The 19,710-nt window shown below is 39.3% G+C and overlaps 1 protein-coding gene across 1 annotated transcript; it reads right to left on the reverse strand.

Annotated features, from left to right (window-relative positions):
- Window positions 1–16,791: 16,791 nt before the first annotated feature.
- LOC122001191 lies at window positions 16,792–19,361 on the reverse strand. The gene is made up of 5 exons (XM_042555803.1): window positions 18,686–19,361; window positions 18,275–18,610; window positions 17,854–18,178; window positions 17,528–17,635; window positions 16,792–17,424 (listed from the first exon to the last, which is right to left on the reverse strand). Exons 1-5 carry the CDS (start codon window positions 18,983–18,985, stop codon window positions 17,273–17,275), a joined length of 1,221 nt encoding a protein of 406 aa, XP_042411737.1. The 5' UTR covers window positions 18,986–19,361; the 3' UTR covers window positions 16,792–17,272.
- Window positions 19,362–19,710: the final 349 nt, after the last annotated feature.

Below are 19,710 nucleotides of genomic sequence, written 5' to 3' on the forward strand. Positions count from 1 at the left end.
TAATTTAAAGAGAATTAAAATTAAAATATCTCTCTTGTAAAAGATTTACAAAAGATTAAAGAAAGAGATTAGATCTCTTTCCTTATTTGTAGATTTGAGAGATTTTTTATTTTCTCTTTAAAATTATTCACATGTTAATAAAATTAAAATTATAGATATTTCCTTTTATTAACCATGAAGAGATTTTTAAAGAGAAATTTTATTTTTTAAAATTTCCGGAAACAAATTAGGAAGTTTTAATTGTTGATTAAAACTTGTCCAATTTGTTCTCCAATGATGTGGCCGGCCATTGATTTTAATTTGGGAAATTTTATTTTATTTTTCTCAATAAAATCATGTCAAGGAAATTGAGAAAATTTTATGGTAATTAAATTTCCTAATTTGCCTAGGCCAAGGAATATAAAAGAAGGGGTAGGGGTGCCTTCATGAGACACAACATCTATTATTCCTCTCCCTCTTTTGTTCCTTGGTGTGGCCGGCCAACCTCTTCCTCTTTTCCTCTTGTGGTGGCCGAACCTCTCTCCCTTCCTTGGAGCTTTTGTGGTGGCCGGATACTACTTGGAGAAGAAGAAGAAGAAGGAGAGAAAGCTAGCATCTCTTGGAGCTTGGTTAGTATTTTGGTTTTTCTCCTTGGTGAAGCTTTTCCTTTGTGGCCGAACCTTGCTTGGAGAAGAAGAAGGTGGTTGGTGGTTTCTCATCTCGGTAGATCGTTGCCCACACAACGTCCGAGGTTAGAAGAGGAATACGGTAGAAGATCAAGAGGTTTTTCTACAAGGTATAACTAGTAATTTTTATTTCCGCATCATACTAGTTATTTTTGGAAATAATACCAAATACAAGAGGCATGTGATTCTAGTACTTCGAATATGTTTTTCGATGTTGTGTTCTCTTGTTTTTTCTTTTCCCTTGTGATTTGATTGTTCTTTTCGGTTAACCTAAAGTTATTTTAGGAAATTAAATATTAGCTTTCCATAAAAAGTTTTGTCTAGTCGGTGGTGGTTGCTCCCATATCCAAGAAGGCCATGTGCCTCGCCACGTCAGTACTGGGAATCAATTATGGAAATTAATATTTAATGGAATTAATAACTTAAGGTGATTTGGGTCGAACGTGTTAAGTTCCGCAGGAGACCCAAGTCAAAACCTAAAAGAACGAATAGATTAAGTTTTGGATCAAACGTGTTAAGTTCTGCAGGCGATCCAAAATTTAATTTAAAAGAACACATGGTAGCTAGGAAAAGGTTCAGACCTTTGTACAAAATTTTTTGCAGTGGAACCTAGGTTTTCCAGTAGCAACCAACAATTGGTATCGAGCTAGGGTTTGCCTCTGCGTATTTGGTATTTAGTTTAATTATGCACATGTCATACATAATTTAGGCGGGATAATAGTAGGATGTGCTAACTTTGTGGACGCAGGATCCAACTATTATGGCTTTTAGTTATTATGTGTGTGATTGGACCCTTGGACATGTCAAGGGCATTTAATGTGTGTGCATGATTGTATTAAAATACAGAAGCTGTATTTAGTTTTTATTAGGATTTTATTTTTGATCTAGATACATGTACATTCCTTTTATGGAATATAGGATCAAAATGTAAAATTCTATTTATGTCATGGATCGAATCTTGCAAAGCGTGGAACCTTCTAAGGACCGAGGCGCAGCGGAACTAGGAGCAAGATGGATGCGACCCGGTGGCGGTGGCCAAATATGGCAGCAGCTTGGGATGACAACACACGGAGGACAATTAGAGATAAAAGCCATAATAGTTGAAAATTAAATTTTCTATTTATTGCTTTTATATTGTGTTGTGTGTGCATGTTAGTTTACAAGTTTAGTAGGCTAGCATAGTTAAAATTCCTCATTTATAAATAACTAAATGGGAGAGGGATTTTTAAATAAATCACATGGTCTCCATTACTGGTTTGCAAGTGATGCAAACAAGCTTGCGCGTTGGCTCTGAGTGCCTTCCTCCATAACGGATGAGCTTGTTTGCGGATCACTAGAACAGACTTCCATTTTTGGATGACTATAGGAAGTTAATTAAGAGCGTGTGATCTTCCCCAACGGAAGGGGCATAATCTTATTAATGGACTTAGTGTCAAGTAATGGTATACACTTAGACACATCTAATAGTATCCTCCCCAACGGAGTCACTGCTATTATTTGCGTGACCAAATGATACCAACTATTAATTTTATTTGTCAAAAAGTTAGGTTGACAAGATAATAAAATTAATGGGTTAAAACCCTCCTTTTACAAATGTTGAATTTGTATACGTCCACACTAACGTGGCATACAAAATTCACGGTGTTATGAGGTGTTGGTTAATTTAAAATAGTATTGTTTGAGGAATCAATATTATTCTAAATTTAGAGTTCTGACCAAAAGTTATTTGTGATTCTTAGGATGTCTTTCAACCCACTGTCCATCATACTTCAACAGAATAGACTTACTGGACCAAACTACATAGATTGGAAAAGAAACCTAGACATTGTTCTTACTGCTGAAAGCTATAAATATGTACTGACTGAGCAGTGCCCTGATGCACCTACTGGTGAATCTACCCAAGAGGAGATTGAATATCATAGGAAATGGGTAAAAGCAGATGAGATGGCGCGGTGTTACATTTTGGCTTCAATGTCAAATGTATTGCAACATCATCATCAAGATCAACAGCCTATGATATTATGAACAATCTCAAGGAACTCTTTGGTCATCAAGATAGGGCTTCTAGGCAAGAAGCCATGAGAAAGATAATGACAGCCACCATGCAAGAGGGTACTCCTGTAAGGGATCATATCCTAAAGATGATGGCTTATCTGAACGAGATAGATCCTTGGAGGAGAAATTGATGGGAAACCCGGATCGATATGATCCTCCAACGCTACCTAGAAGTTTTGAGCAGCTGAACTATAATATGAATAAGAGGGTTTATTCATTAGCGGAACTAATGAAAGCAGCAAAAGGATTATTTCGTCACGATGCTCAAATTCACTATCTTGAAAATGGTTCTACTTCTAAACCGAAAGGAAAGAAGAAGAAGAAACAAGTCGGTTCAGAAAGAAAGTGAATAAATCTCGAGTACGGGATTTAAAGCTGGAATGAAGAAGTCGAAGGGCAAGTGCTTCATCTGCAAGCAGGCGGGACATTGGAAGGCGGACTGTCCTCGTAGGAACCAAAACAAAGGTATATCTCATACTCTAGTTGTTGAAACATGTTTAGCGGTGTTATCTACCAGCACCTGGTGTGTAGATACGGGAGCCACTGATCATGTCTGCAATTCCTTGCAGGGGTTCTAGGAAACCCGACGACTATCTGAAGGAGAAATTACCGTCTACATGGGCAATGCTACTAAGGTGGCAGCTATTGCAGTGGGAGACGTCTACTTATCTTTTAGTAGAAATAGGAATTTGGTTTTAAGAAATTGTCTTTATGTACCCAGTTTTAGAAAGAATTTAATTTCAGTTTCTAAACTGTTTTTAGATGGATATTCAGTTTCCTTTAGTAACGATGTAGTTATTAAAAGAAATAAAGTGATTATCTGTTCTGGTGCATTAGTTGGCAATTTGTATACTTTAAATCCAATTTCTTCCACAAAGCAAAACATGGAAATTTATAACTCATCTTCTAATTCTAATAAGAGAAAAGAACCTTCGGAAATGAACCAAGCATATCTTTGGCATCTAAGGCTTGGTCATATTAACTTAAATAGGATTCAGAGGCTTATAGCCGATGGACTTTTGGGTTCATTAGAGTTGGAAAATTTTCCAACTTGTGAATCCTGCTTGGAAGGTAAAATGACCAAGAGGTCATTCAAGGCCAAGGGGTATAGAGCCAAAGAAGTGTTAGAGTTGGTTCACTCTGATTTGTGTGGTCCTATGTCTGTCCAGGCAAGAGGATGTTTTGAATATTTTGTCTCTTTCATAGACGATTATTCAAGATATGGATACATTTACCTAATGCGCCGCAAGTCCGAGTGCTTTGATAAGTTCAAAGAATACAAGGCTGATGTGGAGAAACGACTAGGTAAAAGTATCAAGACACTACGGTCAGATCGTGGTGGCGAATACCTCTTAGGAGAGTTTAGGAATTACTTATCAGAGGCCGGGATTCAATCCCAACTGTCTGCACCTGGTACACCCCAACAGAATGGTGTGGCAGAACGAAGGAATAGGACTCTTATGGAAATGGTTAGATCAATGATGAGTTATTCAGAATTACCAAATTCGTTTTGGGGATATGCTCTGGAAACAGCAGTATATGTTCTGAACTTAGTACCTTCTAAATCAGTTTCTTCTACTCCCATAGAATTGTGGAATGGGCGAAAGCCCAGTCTAAGACATATTCGGATTTGGGGTAGTCCAGCACATGTGCTGAAACCAGATGCTGATAAGTTAGAATCTCGTACAGAAGTTCGCGTGTTTGTAGGATATCCCAAAGGAACGAAAGGTGGTTTATTTTATAGTCCTAAAGACCAGAAGGTCATTGTTAGCACCAATGCCCAGTTTTTAGAAGAAGACTATATAATGGATCACAAGCCCAGTAGCAAAGTTGTTTTAGAAGAACTTAGAGAGGACATGTCTACTTCAGTACCAACAGTACAAGATGAAGTACCACAAGAGACTGCAACACGTGTCACACATGATACACAACCACAGACAGTACCTCGTCGTAGTGGGAGGGTTGTAAGGCAGCCTGAAAGATTCATGTTTTTGGGAGAGTCTTCAGATTTGGTCCCGGGTAAACATGAACCTGATCCACGAACATACGACGAAGCACTCCAAGATATAGATGCAGCATCTTGGCAAAAGGCAATGAATTCTGAAATAGAGTCCATGTACTCTAATAAAGTCTGGGAGCTTGTAGAACCACCTAATGGTGTAAAAGCCGTTGGATGCAAGTGGATCTACAAAAGGAAAAGAGGGACAGACGGGAAGGTAGAGACCTTCAAAGCTAGGCTTGTTGCGAAAGGGTACACTCAAAAAGAGGGAATCGATTATGAGGAGACCTTTTCACCGGTAGCCATGCTTAAGTCTATCCGGATACTCTTATCCATTGCTGCTCATATGAATTATGAGATTTGGTAAATGGATGTCAAGACGGCATTCCTTAATGGAAGTCTTGAAGAGAACATTCATATGAAGCAACCAGAAGGGTTCATTGAAAAAGGCAAAGAGCATCTAGTCTGCAAGCTCAATCGGTCCATTTATGGACTGAAGCAAGCTTCAAGGTCTTGGAACATTCGGTTTAATGAAGTAATCCAGTCGTACGGATTTATTCAGTGTCTGGATGAGTCTTGTGTATACAAGAAGTGTAACGGAAACGTGGTGGTATTTCTTGTACTATACGTAGATGATATTTTGTTAATTGGCAACAATGTCAAGGTATTATCAGACGTAAGAGTATGGTTGTCCAAACAATTTGATATGAAGGACTTAGGAGAGTGTGCACACATTCTTGGGATCAAAGTGATAAGGGATCGCAAGAAAAGAATGTTGTGTCTGTCCCAAGCTTCATATATAGATACAATCCTTGCTCGTTTTAGCATGCAGGATTCCAAGAAAGGTTTCTTACCTTTTAGACATGGAGTAGCTCTATCTAAAGAGATGTCTCCGAAGAAGTCGAAAGAGATAGAGGACATGAAAGCAGTTCCTTATGCTTCGGCTGTAGGAAGCCTAATGTATGCAATGCTATGTACGAGACCTGATATCTGTTTTGTCGTGGGCATGGTCAGCAGATATCAGAGTAACCCTGGACAAGGACATTGGACTGCGGTAAAGCATATATTAAAGTACATGAGAAGGACTAGGGATTATATGCTAGTTTACCAAGCAGATGATTTGCTCCCTGTGGGTTACACAGATTCAGATTTCCAATCAGATAGGGACAATAGTAAGTCTACATCAGGCTATGTGTTTACTTTAGGAGGTGGAGCCATTTCATGGAGGAGTGTTAAGCAGAAATGCGTATCGGACTCAACCATGGAAGCTGAGTATGTGACAGGCGGCTAAAGAAGCAGTATGGCTCGGGAACTTTCTAATGGACTTAGATGTGATTCTGGTTTACCCAAGATCATCACAATTTATTGTGATAATAGCGCTTGCAAACTCGAAGGAACCACGAGCTCATAAGGCGAGTAAACATATAGAGCGTAAGTACCACCGATACGAGATATTGTGAAGCGAGGAGAAGTTGTCATCGCTAAGATTGCATCAGGATAACCTGGCGGATCCTTTCACTAAGGCCCTTCCAAGCTTTCGATCGGCATGTGGAGGAATGGGAATCGGATGTATGGTAGAAGATATGGCGCTTAGTCATTAGTATAAGTGGGAGATTGTTGGAGTGTATCGTAAAGCCTAAGCTTTGTAAACATTCATTATGAATAAAGAATCACATTTGGTCAAATGGTCTACATTTGTTTGTAGTTGTTCATTTAATTTATATTGTAGATAACATAGTATGTGGTGTCACATACAGAAGATGATGTTATCAGTACCTTATAAATTATAAACAGTAGCTCACGACCAAAATGGAAAGGAACAAACCATTAGAAGGTCGTAGTGTAATTAGGTATTAGTTTATCTTGACTATATAATTACACTAGTACACTCAGAGTGTATTGAGTAGGACCATTTGAGGTCGTTCCTTTTATACTGACTTTATAAAGGAACAAAGACCTCAGTTATTATGGAAGTGTGTGCTCTTAATCCTAATATAATAACAAGCACATATATTTGATATTTATTTCTTTAATTTATCAATGGGTGAGATTTAGTTCGATGAATCAATAAACCCGATAAGTTGGGAAATGGTATCACTTATAGTGTGTGTTGTTGATTATAGAAGGAAACTGTGTCCTAAAGATACTAGGTTGATAATGTCCCCAAGAGGAGCTCATAAGGTTGAGTGGTACTACTCTTGGACTTAGATATTAATTAAATGAGTTGTCAGTAACTCACTTAATTAGTGGACATTCGATATCTTAAACACAGGGAGACTAACACACTCATAATAAGAAGGAGCCCAAAAATGTAATTTGGGATTGGTGCGGTAGTTCAATGATAGTTCTCTAGTGGAATGAATTATCATTGATAAAATTAAGTTGTGTGTTCGGGGCGAACACGGGATGCTTAATTTTATCGGGAGACCAAAACCAATTCCTCCTCTCGGTCCCTATCGTAGCCTCTTATTTATAGAGTTCTATACCCACCTATACCCACCTTCTAAACCCACCCAATAGGGGCCGGCCAAGCTAGCTTGGGAACAAGCTAGGGCCGGCCTAGGTATAAAATTGGGTGGTCGGCCCTAGCTTGAACCCAAGCTAGTAGGGCCGGCCAAAATAAATTAAAAAAGAAATTTAATTTTAATTTTTATTATTATGTGGTAGATATAATTTAAAGAGAATTAAAATTAAAATATCTCTCTTGTAAAAGATTTACAAAAGATTAAAGAAAGAGATTAGATCTCTTTCCTTATTTGTAGATTGGAGAGATTTTTTATTTTCTCTTTAAAATTATTCACATGTTAATAAAATTAAAATTATAGATATTTCCTTTTATTAACCATGAAGAGATTTTTAAAGAGAAATTTTATTTTTTAAAATTTCCGGAAACAAATTAGGAAGTTTTAATTGTTGATTAAAACTTGTCCAATTTGTTCTCCAATGATGTGGCCGGCCATTGATTTTAATTTGGGAAATTTTATTTTATTTTTCTCAATAAAATCATGTCAAGGAAATTGAGGAAATTTTATGGTAATTAAATTTCCTAATTTGCCTAGGCCAAGTAATATAAAAGAAGGGGTAGGGGTGCATTCATGAGACACAACATCTATTATTCCTCTCCCTCTTTTGTTCCTTGGTGTGGCCGGCCAACCTCTTCCTCTTTTCCTCTTGTGGTGGCCGAACCTCTCTCCCTTCCTTGGAGCTTTTGTGGTGGCCGGATACTACTTGGAGAAGAAGAAGAAGAAGGAGAGAAAGCTAGCATCTCTTGGAGCTTGGTTAGTATTTTGGTTTTTCTCCTTGGTGAAGCTTTTCCTTTGTGGCCGAACCTTGCTTGGAGAAGAAGAAGGTGGTTGGTGGTTTCTCATCTCGGTAGATCGTTGCCCACACAATGTCCGAGGTTAGAAGAGGAATACGGTAGAAGATCAAGAGGTTTTTCTACAAGGTATAACTAGTAATTTTTATTTCCGCATCATACTAGTTATTTTTGGAAATAATACCAAATACAAGAGGCATGTGATTCTAGTATTTCGAATATGTTTTTCGATGTTGTGTTCTCTTGTTTTTTCTTTTCCCTTGTGATTTGATTGTTCTTTTAGGTTAACCTAAAGTTATTTTAGGAAATTAAATATTAACTTTCCATAAAAGATTTTGTCTAGTCAGTGGTGGTTGCTCCCATATCCAAGAAGGTCATGTGCCTCGCCACGTCAGTACTGGGAACCAATTATGGAAATTAATATTTAATGGAATTAATTACTTAAGGTGATTTGGGTCGAACGTGTTAAGTTCCGCAGGAGACCCAAGTCAAAACATAAAAGAACGAATAGATTAAGTTTTGGATCAAACATGTTAAGTTACGCAGGCGATCCAAAATTTAATTTAAAAGAACACATGGTAGCTAGGAAAAGGTTCAGACCTTTGTATAAAATTTTTATACAGTGGAACCTCTAGGTTTTCCGAGTAGCAACCAACACTTGTTTCAACCATAACAAATCATTTCTGATTTGTTTAGCGTCTAGTTGATTGGTACATTCTTGGTTCTCCTTTTGAACTTCTTTCTTGTTAGTAGTTTTTGGACCATGTTGACCAGCTCTTCTTCATTGGTTGAGTATGAGTCCAACTCACTTTCTAGTTTCTTTTTTATTCTGGTCTTAGTTTCTTTACTCGATCCTGCATACAAAGCAATCCCTTTCTCAGCTTGACTCGAGTTAGACTGTTTATGTAATTCTAATTCACAAAAAAGTTCATTTAATTTAAGAATTGAAAGATCCCTAGAAACTTTGTATGCATCTATTATTGATGCCCACAATGCATTTCTCGAGAAGACATTTAGTGTATACCTTATCGTGTCATGATTCTCTAGGTTGTGTCCGATCAGATGTAGGTCGCTGAGTTTGTCCTTTAGTCTAGCGTGTAGTTGCGTGATTGTCTCTCTGGGAAGTATTTTAATATTAAATAAATTATGTCATAGTAAATCTCTCTTATTTACCTTAGATTCATCGGTTCTTTCATGTAGCTTTATCAAATGGTCCCACATTTCTTTTGCATTTTCGTACGGCCTGACCCGGTTTAGTTCTTTCATGGTTAGCCTGCATTGGATGGTGTTAATTTCCTTGTAATTTAGTTGTACCTGTTAGGACCTTCGGACGCGGCTAGAGAGGGGGGGTGTGAATAGCCGACCCCAAATTCACGTTTCTTCCTACAATTTTAGTTAGTGCAGCGGAAATAAAAGATAGAAACGAAACGAGAGAATATCAAACCTCAAGCGCGACAATATAACGAGGTTCGGAGATGATACTCCTACTCCTCGGCGTGTCCGTAAGGTGGAAGAATCCTATCAATCCGTCGGTGGATGAGACCCCAAAAAACCGACTAATGAAAACTCCTTCTGGGTGGAGAAACCTCGCCACAATTTCTCTTGCAACAGCAAGATCAGAGTACAAGAAATACAGCAAGAAGCCAAGAACAATATGAATGTAAAAACACTAGTTTACTTGCCTTCTCGTCGACTGTTGATGAAGCAGCAACTTCACGGATGCCAACCACAGCAGCAACTATTCAGTTAGAGACCCAGCCGAGGGAAGCTCACACGAAGCTTCAGCAATGGAGAGCTCAACAAAGCTCAGATCGCAGGAGCAAGAAGAAGTCAACCACAATCTCTTAAGTTCCTATTCTTGTCAAACATCAAAATATAACTTCTCTATTCTTGTCAAACATCAAAATATACCTCGAGTCAGGTCACCTCGAGTCAGGTCAACTCGAGTCAGGTCACCCAGGTCAACCTTGACCTAAGGTTGCACCAACAGTACCTTCTTGATCATTGGGGGAATCCAGTCTTCTGGTTCTATTGGTTTTCCATCAACCATCGGAGGAGTGTATCCTTTGAGTATGGTGAACTAGAGCTCAATGTCAGACTTGAGGTAGCACTCTATTCTATTTTTCTAGTAGCTGAAATTTTCTCTTTTGAACAATGGAGGGTGGACGGTGTTGTACCCTTCTTGGTAGGAGTTCAACATTCTTGCGATCAAAGAATAAAGAAGAAGAAAATTTCCAAGACTCTCATCTTGGGATTCGAAGTGCGGGATAAAAAAAAGTATAAGAAAAATCTTTTTGAAGGAAAAGAAAAAGTTTTTGAAATTTTCTCGAAAAATGATTAAGTAAATTCAGAACTACCAGGCTCTAATACCAATTGAAGGATCAAATGATGTGAATGAAGAGGGGGGGGGTGAATATCTCACATTAAAAACTTTTCTTTTGCTTGTAAACCAAATCAGAATAAGTAGCGGAAATCAAAACAAAAACAATACAGATGACACAAGTTGGTTACTTGGTTTGGATCCTAGGTTAACTTCTACTCCAAGACTCGCAATCTTTGATCGCACCGTTGGGCAATCCACTAAAACTCTTCTTTCCAAAATCTTCGAAAAAAAGTAGTGCGTACAGTATAGAGAATGTAAGATAGTAACAAACTACTATCTTTTAGAAATTAAAATAATACAAGCATAAATAAAAATTATACCGACACTAGATAGAAGATGAAGTTTGGTCGGTACTTCTGGATGGAGCAGCTTGCTTGTGAAAGTGAAGCGTAGAGTAGCAAAACAAATAGGAGCTTTTCACAATGTTGACTTCAAAATTGATTACTTGCCTCAGACCTCGAGCTTTGCTTATATAAGCCTTGATCGGTCGACTGATCAGTTCGGTCAACCGAACCTCCTATTGGTCGACTGAATCCTATGCTTATAAATGTCTACATTTATGTTAAGTGTAGTTGTCCATTTAATTTATATTGTAGATAATATAGTGTGTGGTGTCACACAGAAGATCATGTTATCAGTTCCTTATAAATTATAAATAGTAGCTCACAACCAAGATGGAATGGGACAAACCATTGGAATGGTTGTAGTGTAATTTGGTATTAGTTTATCTTGACTATAAAATTACACTAGTACACTATGAGTGTATTGAGCAGAACCATTTGAGGTAGTTTCTTTTTATACTGACTACATAAAAGAACAAAACCTCTGTTATTATGGAAGTGCGTACTCTTAATCATGATATAATAACAAGCATATATACTTAATATTTATTTCTTTAATTTATCAAAGGGTGAGATTTAGTTCGTTAAATCAATAGGCCTGATAAGTTGGGAAATGATATTATTTATATGGTGTGCTGTTGATTATAGAATGAAATTGTGTCCTAGTAATCTACGTTGATGATGTCCCCTTGAGGAGCTCATAAGGATTGTCATGTAAAGCTTGCAGGTGGACTTAGTCCGACATGACAATAAGGTTGAGTGGTACTACTCTTGGAGCTAGATATTAATTAAGTGAGTTGTCAGTAACTCATTTAATTAGTGGGCATTCAACATCTTAAAGACAGGGAGACTAACGCACTCATGATAAGAAGGAACTCATATTGTAATATGGGATTGGTACGGTGGTGCAATAATAACTCTTTAGTGATATGAGTTATTATTGATGAACTTGAGTTGGGTGTTCGGGGCGAACACGGGAAGCTCAAGCTCATCGGGAGACCAAAGTCAATTCCTCCTCTCAGTCCCTGTTGTAACCTCTTATTTACAAAGCATTATATTCACTTAAAGTCAAGCTTCTTATCCATCTTGTTATGGTCGGTCAAGCCAAGCTTAGAGTCCAAGCTATGGCCGGCCAAGCCAAAGAGTGGAGCCAAGTTTATGGTCGGCCAAGCTTGGAGCCCAAGCTAGGTGGTCGGCCATATTAAAATAAAAGGGTATTTTAAATTTTAAAATCTTTCCTTTTGTGGAAGACATGATTTTAAAAGAGAGTTTTTAAATTTTAAAATCTTTCCTTTTATAGCTATCTACAAAGGATTAAGAGAAAGATTTGATATCTTTCCTTATTTGTAGTTAAAAGAAAGGTTTTAATTTTTTATAAAACTTTCCTTTCTTGTAACCATCCACATGTTTTTAAAAGAGAGATTTTAATTTATAAAATTTTCCTTTATAATTAACAAGGGATTTAAAAGAGAATTTTTTTATTAAAAATTTCTTACCGGAAACAAATAAGGAAGTTTTAATTTTATGTTTAAGACTTTTCTTGTTTGGAGCATATGTATAGGGTCGGCCATGACAAGCATTAAAGGAAGTTTTAATTTTTTTTGTTTTAAGACTTTCTTTTTTAGTCATTAGCAAGGAATATAAGGAAGTTTTAATTATGTTTAAAACTTTCCTTTTTTGCCAAGACCAAGGATTATAAAAGAGATGGAGGGGTGCCTTATGAGAGAACACATCTTCTATTCCTCTCTTCCAATCTTTTGGTGGCCGACCCTTATTCCTTTTCTCTTCTCCTTTTGTTTTCTCTCTTGGAGGCTGGCGGCATCAAGGTTGGTGATCTCTTGATGGTCGATTGCTTGAAGGAGAAGAAGAAGAGAAGGAAGCTCTCTTGCCTAGCATCCCTTGGAGGTTAGTTGGTGGCCGGATCTTGGAAGCAAAGGAAGAATCTTGGGTGGATTTCATCTTGGAAGATCGTCGCCCACACGACGTCCAAGAAAAGGAGAGGAATACAGCAGAAGATCAAGAGGTCTACAAGTTACAAAAGGTATAACTAGTTATTAGTTTCCACATCATAACTAGTACATTTTTTGTATAGATCTTGAAAACTCAAACACACGAGGTTATCGATTTTATATTATCATTTTTGTTATCGATTTTATTGTTCGATTTCATATTTTGATATTGTGCTTCTATTGAGGTCTCTATAATTAAACCTAGTTTACTGTAAGAAGTTAAATATCCGATTCCTTTGAAAGGCTTTGTCTAGGAAGTGGTGGATGATCTCATACCCAAGAAGGCCTAGTGTCTCGCCATGTTTAACCTTGAAGCCGATCTTTGAAATAGATATTTGATTGACTTTTGTAATATGGTTTAACTTAGGAAGATCACATCGGTTAAACTTGGAGTAAAAATGTTAAGTATCGTTTTCAATCCAAGTTTAACTTCTGAAGGACAATTTGGATTAATAATGTTAAGCATCATTTGCAATCCAAATTTAACTTCAGTAGAGCACAAGGCCACAAGGGTATCTAGGATAGTTCTATGCTTGTATAATTTTTTGTACAGGGGAACTAGGACGGTATTCCGAGTAGCAACCAACATTTCCCTCGATCTACGGTCCTCCAAACTTATCGAGCTTTCCTGCCAAGTGTCGGGTCCTCTCGACCCACTTGGGCTTCCTGCCTAGCTTCCACAATTAGACTTCCCCGGTTGAGTAAATATCCTGCATACTTAGTTAACTTATTATATCACAACATGACTTAACTTGAACCTTTGATAACATCAAAACTCATATTCGATTCTAGTGCATCCTGCACCAACAAGTTTGACCTAGGATTTTCAAGAAATTTGAAATTTAGAATCAGACAGTCTGAAGACTATCAAACATTTTATTAATCATATTTTATTGTACTAACTTTGTTTTGCAGGGTATATTTTGTATTTGGACTAATATACCTTGCAGGAAGTAAAGTGCACAAAGATTACATCGGGTGAATAGTTCTCGAGGGTCCTTCCATGGTTTTGGAGGCACCTTGAACACCCTAGTTGAAAGCGCCTTCGAGTGCCTTGAAGGAGTCTTCGGGTGGATGAACTTCGTAGATTACGAAAGTTATCAAGTCCAAGGTTATAGGGATAAGTTCTACTACTGGAGGCGCCTTCCATGGTGTTGAAGGCGCCTTCAACACTTTATAAAATAAGGCTTCGAGCAAGTGCTTATATACAACTCATCTTCAAGATCCTTCTGTTGCGTGCTGCTCCAAAGATGAGCCAATGAAATTATAATACTGCTCCAATGACCAAAAGCTCTCAATTTCAACACTGGCATTGTCGATATAAATTTCAATTGTAATTCTTAACTTGCTATACTCATCTTTATATTAATGAATTGCCCAAAGTAAATATTCAATAAGTGTGAGCCTTGGAGTAGGCGTTGTCATAGGTTCCGAATTAAGTAAAATTTGGTTGTGTTAGCTTGGTTATTTTTGTCTTTCTTTCTTTCCTTCTCTATTTCTGTTGCATGTACTCTTTACACGAACATTTTTCGAAAAGTATGAAAAAGTCACGATCATTATTCACTCTCCCCCCCCCCCCCCCCCTCCTAACGCTTTCGATCTTACAGTATGATTGTAGTGATGGCCTTAACTAGACCTTTGAGCCTTGTAGTCTCTTGGCCTGCTAGCTATGTATGCTTTTCCTAGAGCCTAGTTCCGTATATGGCCTAATTGGGTTGTAACAATGTCAAACGTTATAACAGCCCAGCAAGCCCTCATTGAATTTTCTAGAACCCCCCTCCGATCTGCCAGACCAACTGGGGGAGTGGGGATAGAGGCAAGAAAATCAAATCAACTCTGGGAAAGCGGCCCATGAGGAATCTATCCGATCGGCAAGGTCGATCAAACATGAGGGAGTTGGGTCCCTAGTAAGTCCGATCCAAAAAGGAGGTTGGTGTCCATATGCCAATCGGCAAGGCTGACTGGGGATGTGCGAAAAGAGGCAAGAAAATCAAGGCAATTCTAGGAAGGTGTCCCATGAAGAATCTATCTGATCAGCAAGGTCGATCGGACTCAAGGGAGCGAGATCCCGAGTGAGTCCGGCCTAAACCAGGAGTGGTATCCATATGAATCTGTCTGATCGACAAGGCCGACCGAGGTGTGGGCCTTACAGGCCAACCTTTTGACTTTCTAATCTATTGTAGACTTTGACCGCCACCATGTACAAACTTATTGACCTCTTGTCCTACAAGCTGGGCCTTTCTTTATTCACCGTATCAAATACATTTACTAATTATCAAAAAAAAAACAATTTGTAATCAATTCACAAAACAAAAATTTTAAATTACAATCTCTTATGTGAAGATGAAATCACGAAAGGAAATGTGTTTGGGTTACATTAATTGACAAGATTATAATTAAGAGATTCTTTACGACTTTTTTGTCTTTTAAATTCAATAAAATTACAACTCTAAATTACAATCTTCCAGGATTTCTATAAATTGGCGGCGGAAAAAGAATGTTGACTTAGAAAAGTAGAGAGTGGTTAATTTAAGTGGAAGATCGATCATGGCGCTTTCAAGGAGAAGAAGAAGGGATTGGTTAAGAAGGTGAGCGAGCTCTCCAAGCTCTGCAGCGTCAAGGCATGCTTGATCGTCTACAGAGTTGGTCATTTGCCTATAGTTTATAGTCATTATGCATTTTTAATCCTCTTAGTTATGCATTAAGGTTGACGTAATTATTGAAGACGATATCTCTTTGAGATGATATCGTTCTACTGAGATATTTCATTAATAATCATCTCTAACACATAATGACCACTCTAAATTTTAAATTTTAGTGAACTTTTAATATCTTGAATTCTTAATTTATAAGAGACTAATGAAAGGGTATAGTCTTGCAATTTGACTTTCCCAAACTCATGATATTAAGTATTCAATGTTAGAATGCAAGCAAAGTTGTTTGTTGCTTTGCACTACATAAAAGTGGTTATGTAAATATTTCATATATATTTATTTGTTTTAACAATTTAGAATTCAATTATCTCAATTTTTTTTGTCAACTAAAGTTTAAAAAAAAAATATATCATTCACAGATATTTTAAATAATGCTATTATTATTATGTCTATAAATGATTCTCATGTACAAGATTATTTCCCTAGATATATTCAGTTAGACTAGGCTAAATACTATTGTTATTTCATCCTCGAATAGTTTAAATATTAATTTCTCACCACGTGAGAGACACATGACGGCTTCATATCTTGCGCCATGCATATTGACTGACTATCCACGCACGCGGCTCTAGATCACGTGCAATGCACTCAACACACAAAAAGAGAAACTACTCATTTTTGACATAGTTGCTGTAAGTGGGCCCACTTACAATCCAAGCCTGCTAAATTTGATTTTGCCAAATAATTCTAACTAGAAAATAAATTATTATTTATATTTTTCTAAAACTAAATAATTATAAATTTATATTAATATTTCTTTGTAGTTGTTTAGACAATGACACTATAGTGTTAGGATTTATATGATATAAAATCAAATATATTTTAACTACAATCAACCCTTTCAAAGAACAACGTATTCAAAGTAGAACAGGTTGAAAATAACACTATGTTAACCTCATATATTAAGCTATCGTCATCGTAATGAAAATTACATGTATAAAAAATTCTCATTCTCCTCTCGGACAAAGTAAACACAGCTCGAGTCTTATCCTCAAACGCGTTTGATGGGTTTTTAGGCATAAAGAGGACAGCGCAGTAACTTGTTCTTTATCAAAGTAAAGCGCAGAGATTGAACGAGCCAACTCACGCAGTGCTGCTAATGAAAAAGGAAAGTTCGACAAAGGACAAAACATTAAAGACCTTCCAAGTACGGTTCACCCGCTACTGACTGCACACTCCTGCTTTCGCTTAGCTAGCAAGCAAACGCCTTTCTCCCGAATCAAACGAAAGATTTCAAAGAGCATTAAAACGCCTCGGAAACCGATACATAATTGCTTCTCTCTCTCACGACCCTTGAACTCGAGCAAAGTGCAAAACCACAGAATATTTCATTTATAGACAAAACGGATTACAAAACAAATAATACTGGGACAAAAAGAGAGTGCTAGAAAAAAAGGAGAGTCGTCCTTATTTCAAGCCCATGTTCTCGTGCTCTGCGCCTGGAGTGCATTGAATAGGCTGCAGAGACACAATTAAGATGGGTTTGATGAGCCAAAGTACCAAGGCAGGCAGAGAAGAGACTTGCTTGGAGATGTTCTTATTTTGACGCATTTTGTTTTCTACCGTAATTCTTCACCCAAAACAACACGACCATGGGTTTATTGCACACCATCACTGTACCCTGCTGGAACCGCAACCACCACCGCAACCACCGGCGCCGTCAAAAAAATACAATATCAATAAACCTAACTGGAATACTTTTGGCGTTTGCTTCTACTGGAGTTACGCTAATCGCTAAAGCAACCACTGCTACGCTGCGGTAAGTATGATGTTAGTGGGGGCGGACGGGGTCAGTAGGTCCACTCCTGAGGGAGGCCTGTCTCGTGAGCGACTGATGTTGGTGCTGCTGGAAATGCTGGCCCGGTCGGCGGCAGCGTGCTGAGCTTGGGGTGGGGCTTCTTGTGATGGGACGGCACGACGCTGCTCCGCCCAATGAGAGCTTCTATATGAAGAGGAAAAAAAAGAAAAAGAACTAGCGGTATAGACAGACAAAAAAACCAAGAAAACAGATCGGATTGACGAACGGAAGGCAGCCGAGGAATCACCATGGCTGAGAACAAAGCCACCGGGGAACCGTGGTTGAGCTGCGAATTCGTCGAGGTTCAGATTCAACGCCTGTACCACTCTGTCGGGCACCAAAACGGTGGAACAGCCTGCGCAGAGTAGGAATAACGATAGGAAGAGGTTGAAAAAAAACGAATGAAAAACGGAAAAATCGCGAAAGCTTTACACGCAAAGGACAAGGAATAGTATGAGGGCTTATTGGCCAGCAAATTGAATCATTACGAGAAAAAACAAAAAAAGGAATACAGATTGTGGACGATACCAGATCCATGGGAAGGATTCTGGCACTCGATGGAGGACGGTGTACCTGACTTTTTCTTCGGTTCGAATTTGTTTCCGGCGGTGCGCGGAAGAAAGACTCCAGTGCCGGCGGACTCCTTTCGGGCTCCTGCGGTGTGGAGGAAGACGGCACGCATGCCGGAGCCCGCAAAGGCCGGTGGCTGTTGCGGTTGAGTAGGTGGCTTTCCTAAGGGCGGCCACGCCGAGGCGGGGAGATCCAAGGGGCGGCAGTTGAGATTTTCGCCGTACCGTCCGCCACTAATGGTAGATTTGGCTTTGGTCTGCTTCGCCCACGCCGACGCCGACGCCGACGACTGCTGCTTTATCTCTTGTTGCCTCTTCAAGTGGTAAAACTACAGAAAGAGGCATGAACATGATTCAGAAATGTGAAGAACAAATTGGCTTATGGCGTTCCAGAGATCTTTGAAACTGATATGGATGATACTCACATGAGCTGTTTGTATCTCTTGCCGGCTGAGAACAGGATTTGGAGTAAAAAATTCGACCCCAACTTTCGTCGGAGCAGTGGCAATCGGTGGAGTCATATGCGAGCGGAGAATCCCACGTTCATACAAGCTCCCCTGATGACCGAGTTCATCGAGACGAAGACGCATCACCTGCCCCGCTGCCTCGTGGAGCAGATCACGAGGGTTTTCCGCCTTTCCCCTCTGTTCCAGTGGTGACAACGTTGGCGGCGACGACACAAGCGAGGGTCCATTCGGGCTCCCTCTGTTGGAGGAAGCCGACCACGCACAAAGCGTGGACTGAGGTGAGCCGGCCATGGCCTGCACGCAGACCTCCCAAAATCAGTCGAATGGTCAACAAAAACAACCAGCACAAAACAGCAACGTAATCTTTACCTTCGAGTTGTCCGCCGCTCCTGTGGCCACCTCGGCCTCCTTGTCATCGTCCTGCAGAAAGTAATGAGCCATCTGCTTGGTAAGCCCGGCCATGTAATCCTCCTCTTCGTCGTCGGTTACGGACTCCACCGGCGAGTCCAGATTCGCGGCGAAGCCGAAAGACAACTCACTAGGGAAGCCAGACGCAGAGAAACTTGCCACCTTCCCATCGCCGGCGCCCTTAACGAGAAAGAGCTCGTCGTCCCCGCCGAGAATCTCGGCTGGCAGCCAAAACTCTGCATCCTCCAACTTCTTCGCCATGGTAGATCGATCTCTCTCTCTCTCTCTCAGCGACGGCTAAAAAAGCACGAAGCGCGAGGGACCGATGGCGGAGGAGGCCAGGGGGCGCGGGGCTTGCGGGCAGCAAAAGGAATGATGGCGATGCTGCTCCGCCGCTCGCTCACCACTTCCCCCAACAGTCAAACCGTGCCTCGGGTCCTCAGAAAAAGGGCGAGAGAGATATACAGAGAACGCGATAAAAGAGGACGAAGAGGAGATGGGAGTCCGTTTTATTTGCCTACCGCTTCTCTCCCTCCCTGTCTTCCTTCCTTCTCTCTCTATCTCTCTCGGGAGGATGGAAAGTGGAGCGGAAGGGAAAACCGGAGACTACCAGTTGCACCGCAGCACTGCTTGCAATAAATAAAAATTTTAATTAAAAAAAAACAGGGAGGTGAAGTTTGGTCGTGTGCCTCTCCCCCCACAACCTCGCCAATGCATCAGAATAATAAACATTTATACTTAATTTATAATCATTTTTATAACGCTGTACAAGTAAAGGTCCATGAATGGAACTATCTAACTATATTGTTCGATTTCTTATCGACAAAAAAAAAATCTGGATTAAGAATGAAGATAAGTGCCAGGCCTCATTTCGTGGTTCCTCGACCCAAAACGGAATACGGAATCTCCACGACGACGTGGTTGGTCGCGAAGATTCCTTCTCGATATTATCTCGGATTTTTAAAATTTTATTAAAGAAAAATTCA

The sequence above is a fragment of the Zingiber officinale genome, chromosome 7A, assembly GCF_018446385.1.
Source record: "Zingiber officinale cultivar Zhangliang chromosome 7A, Zo_v1.1, whole genome shotgun sequence".
NCBI classification, from domain to species: domain Eukaryota; kingdom Viridiplantae; phylum Streptophyta; class Magnoliopsida; order Zingiberales; family Zingiberaceae; genus Zingiber; species Zingiber officinale.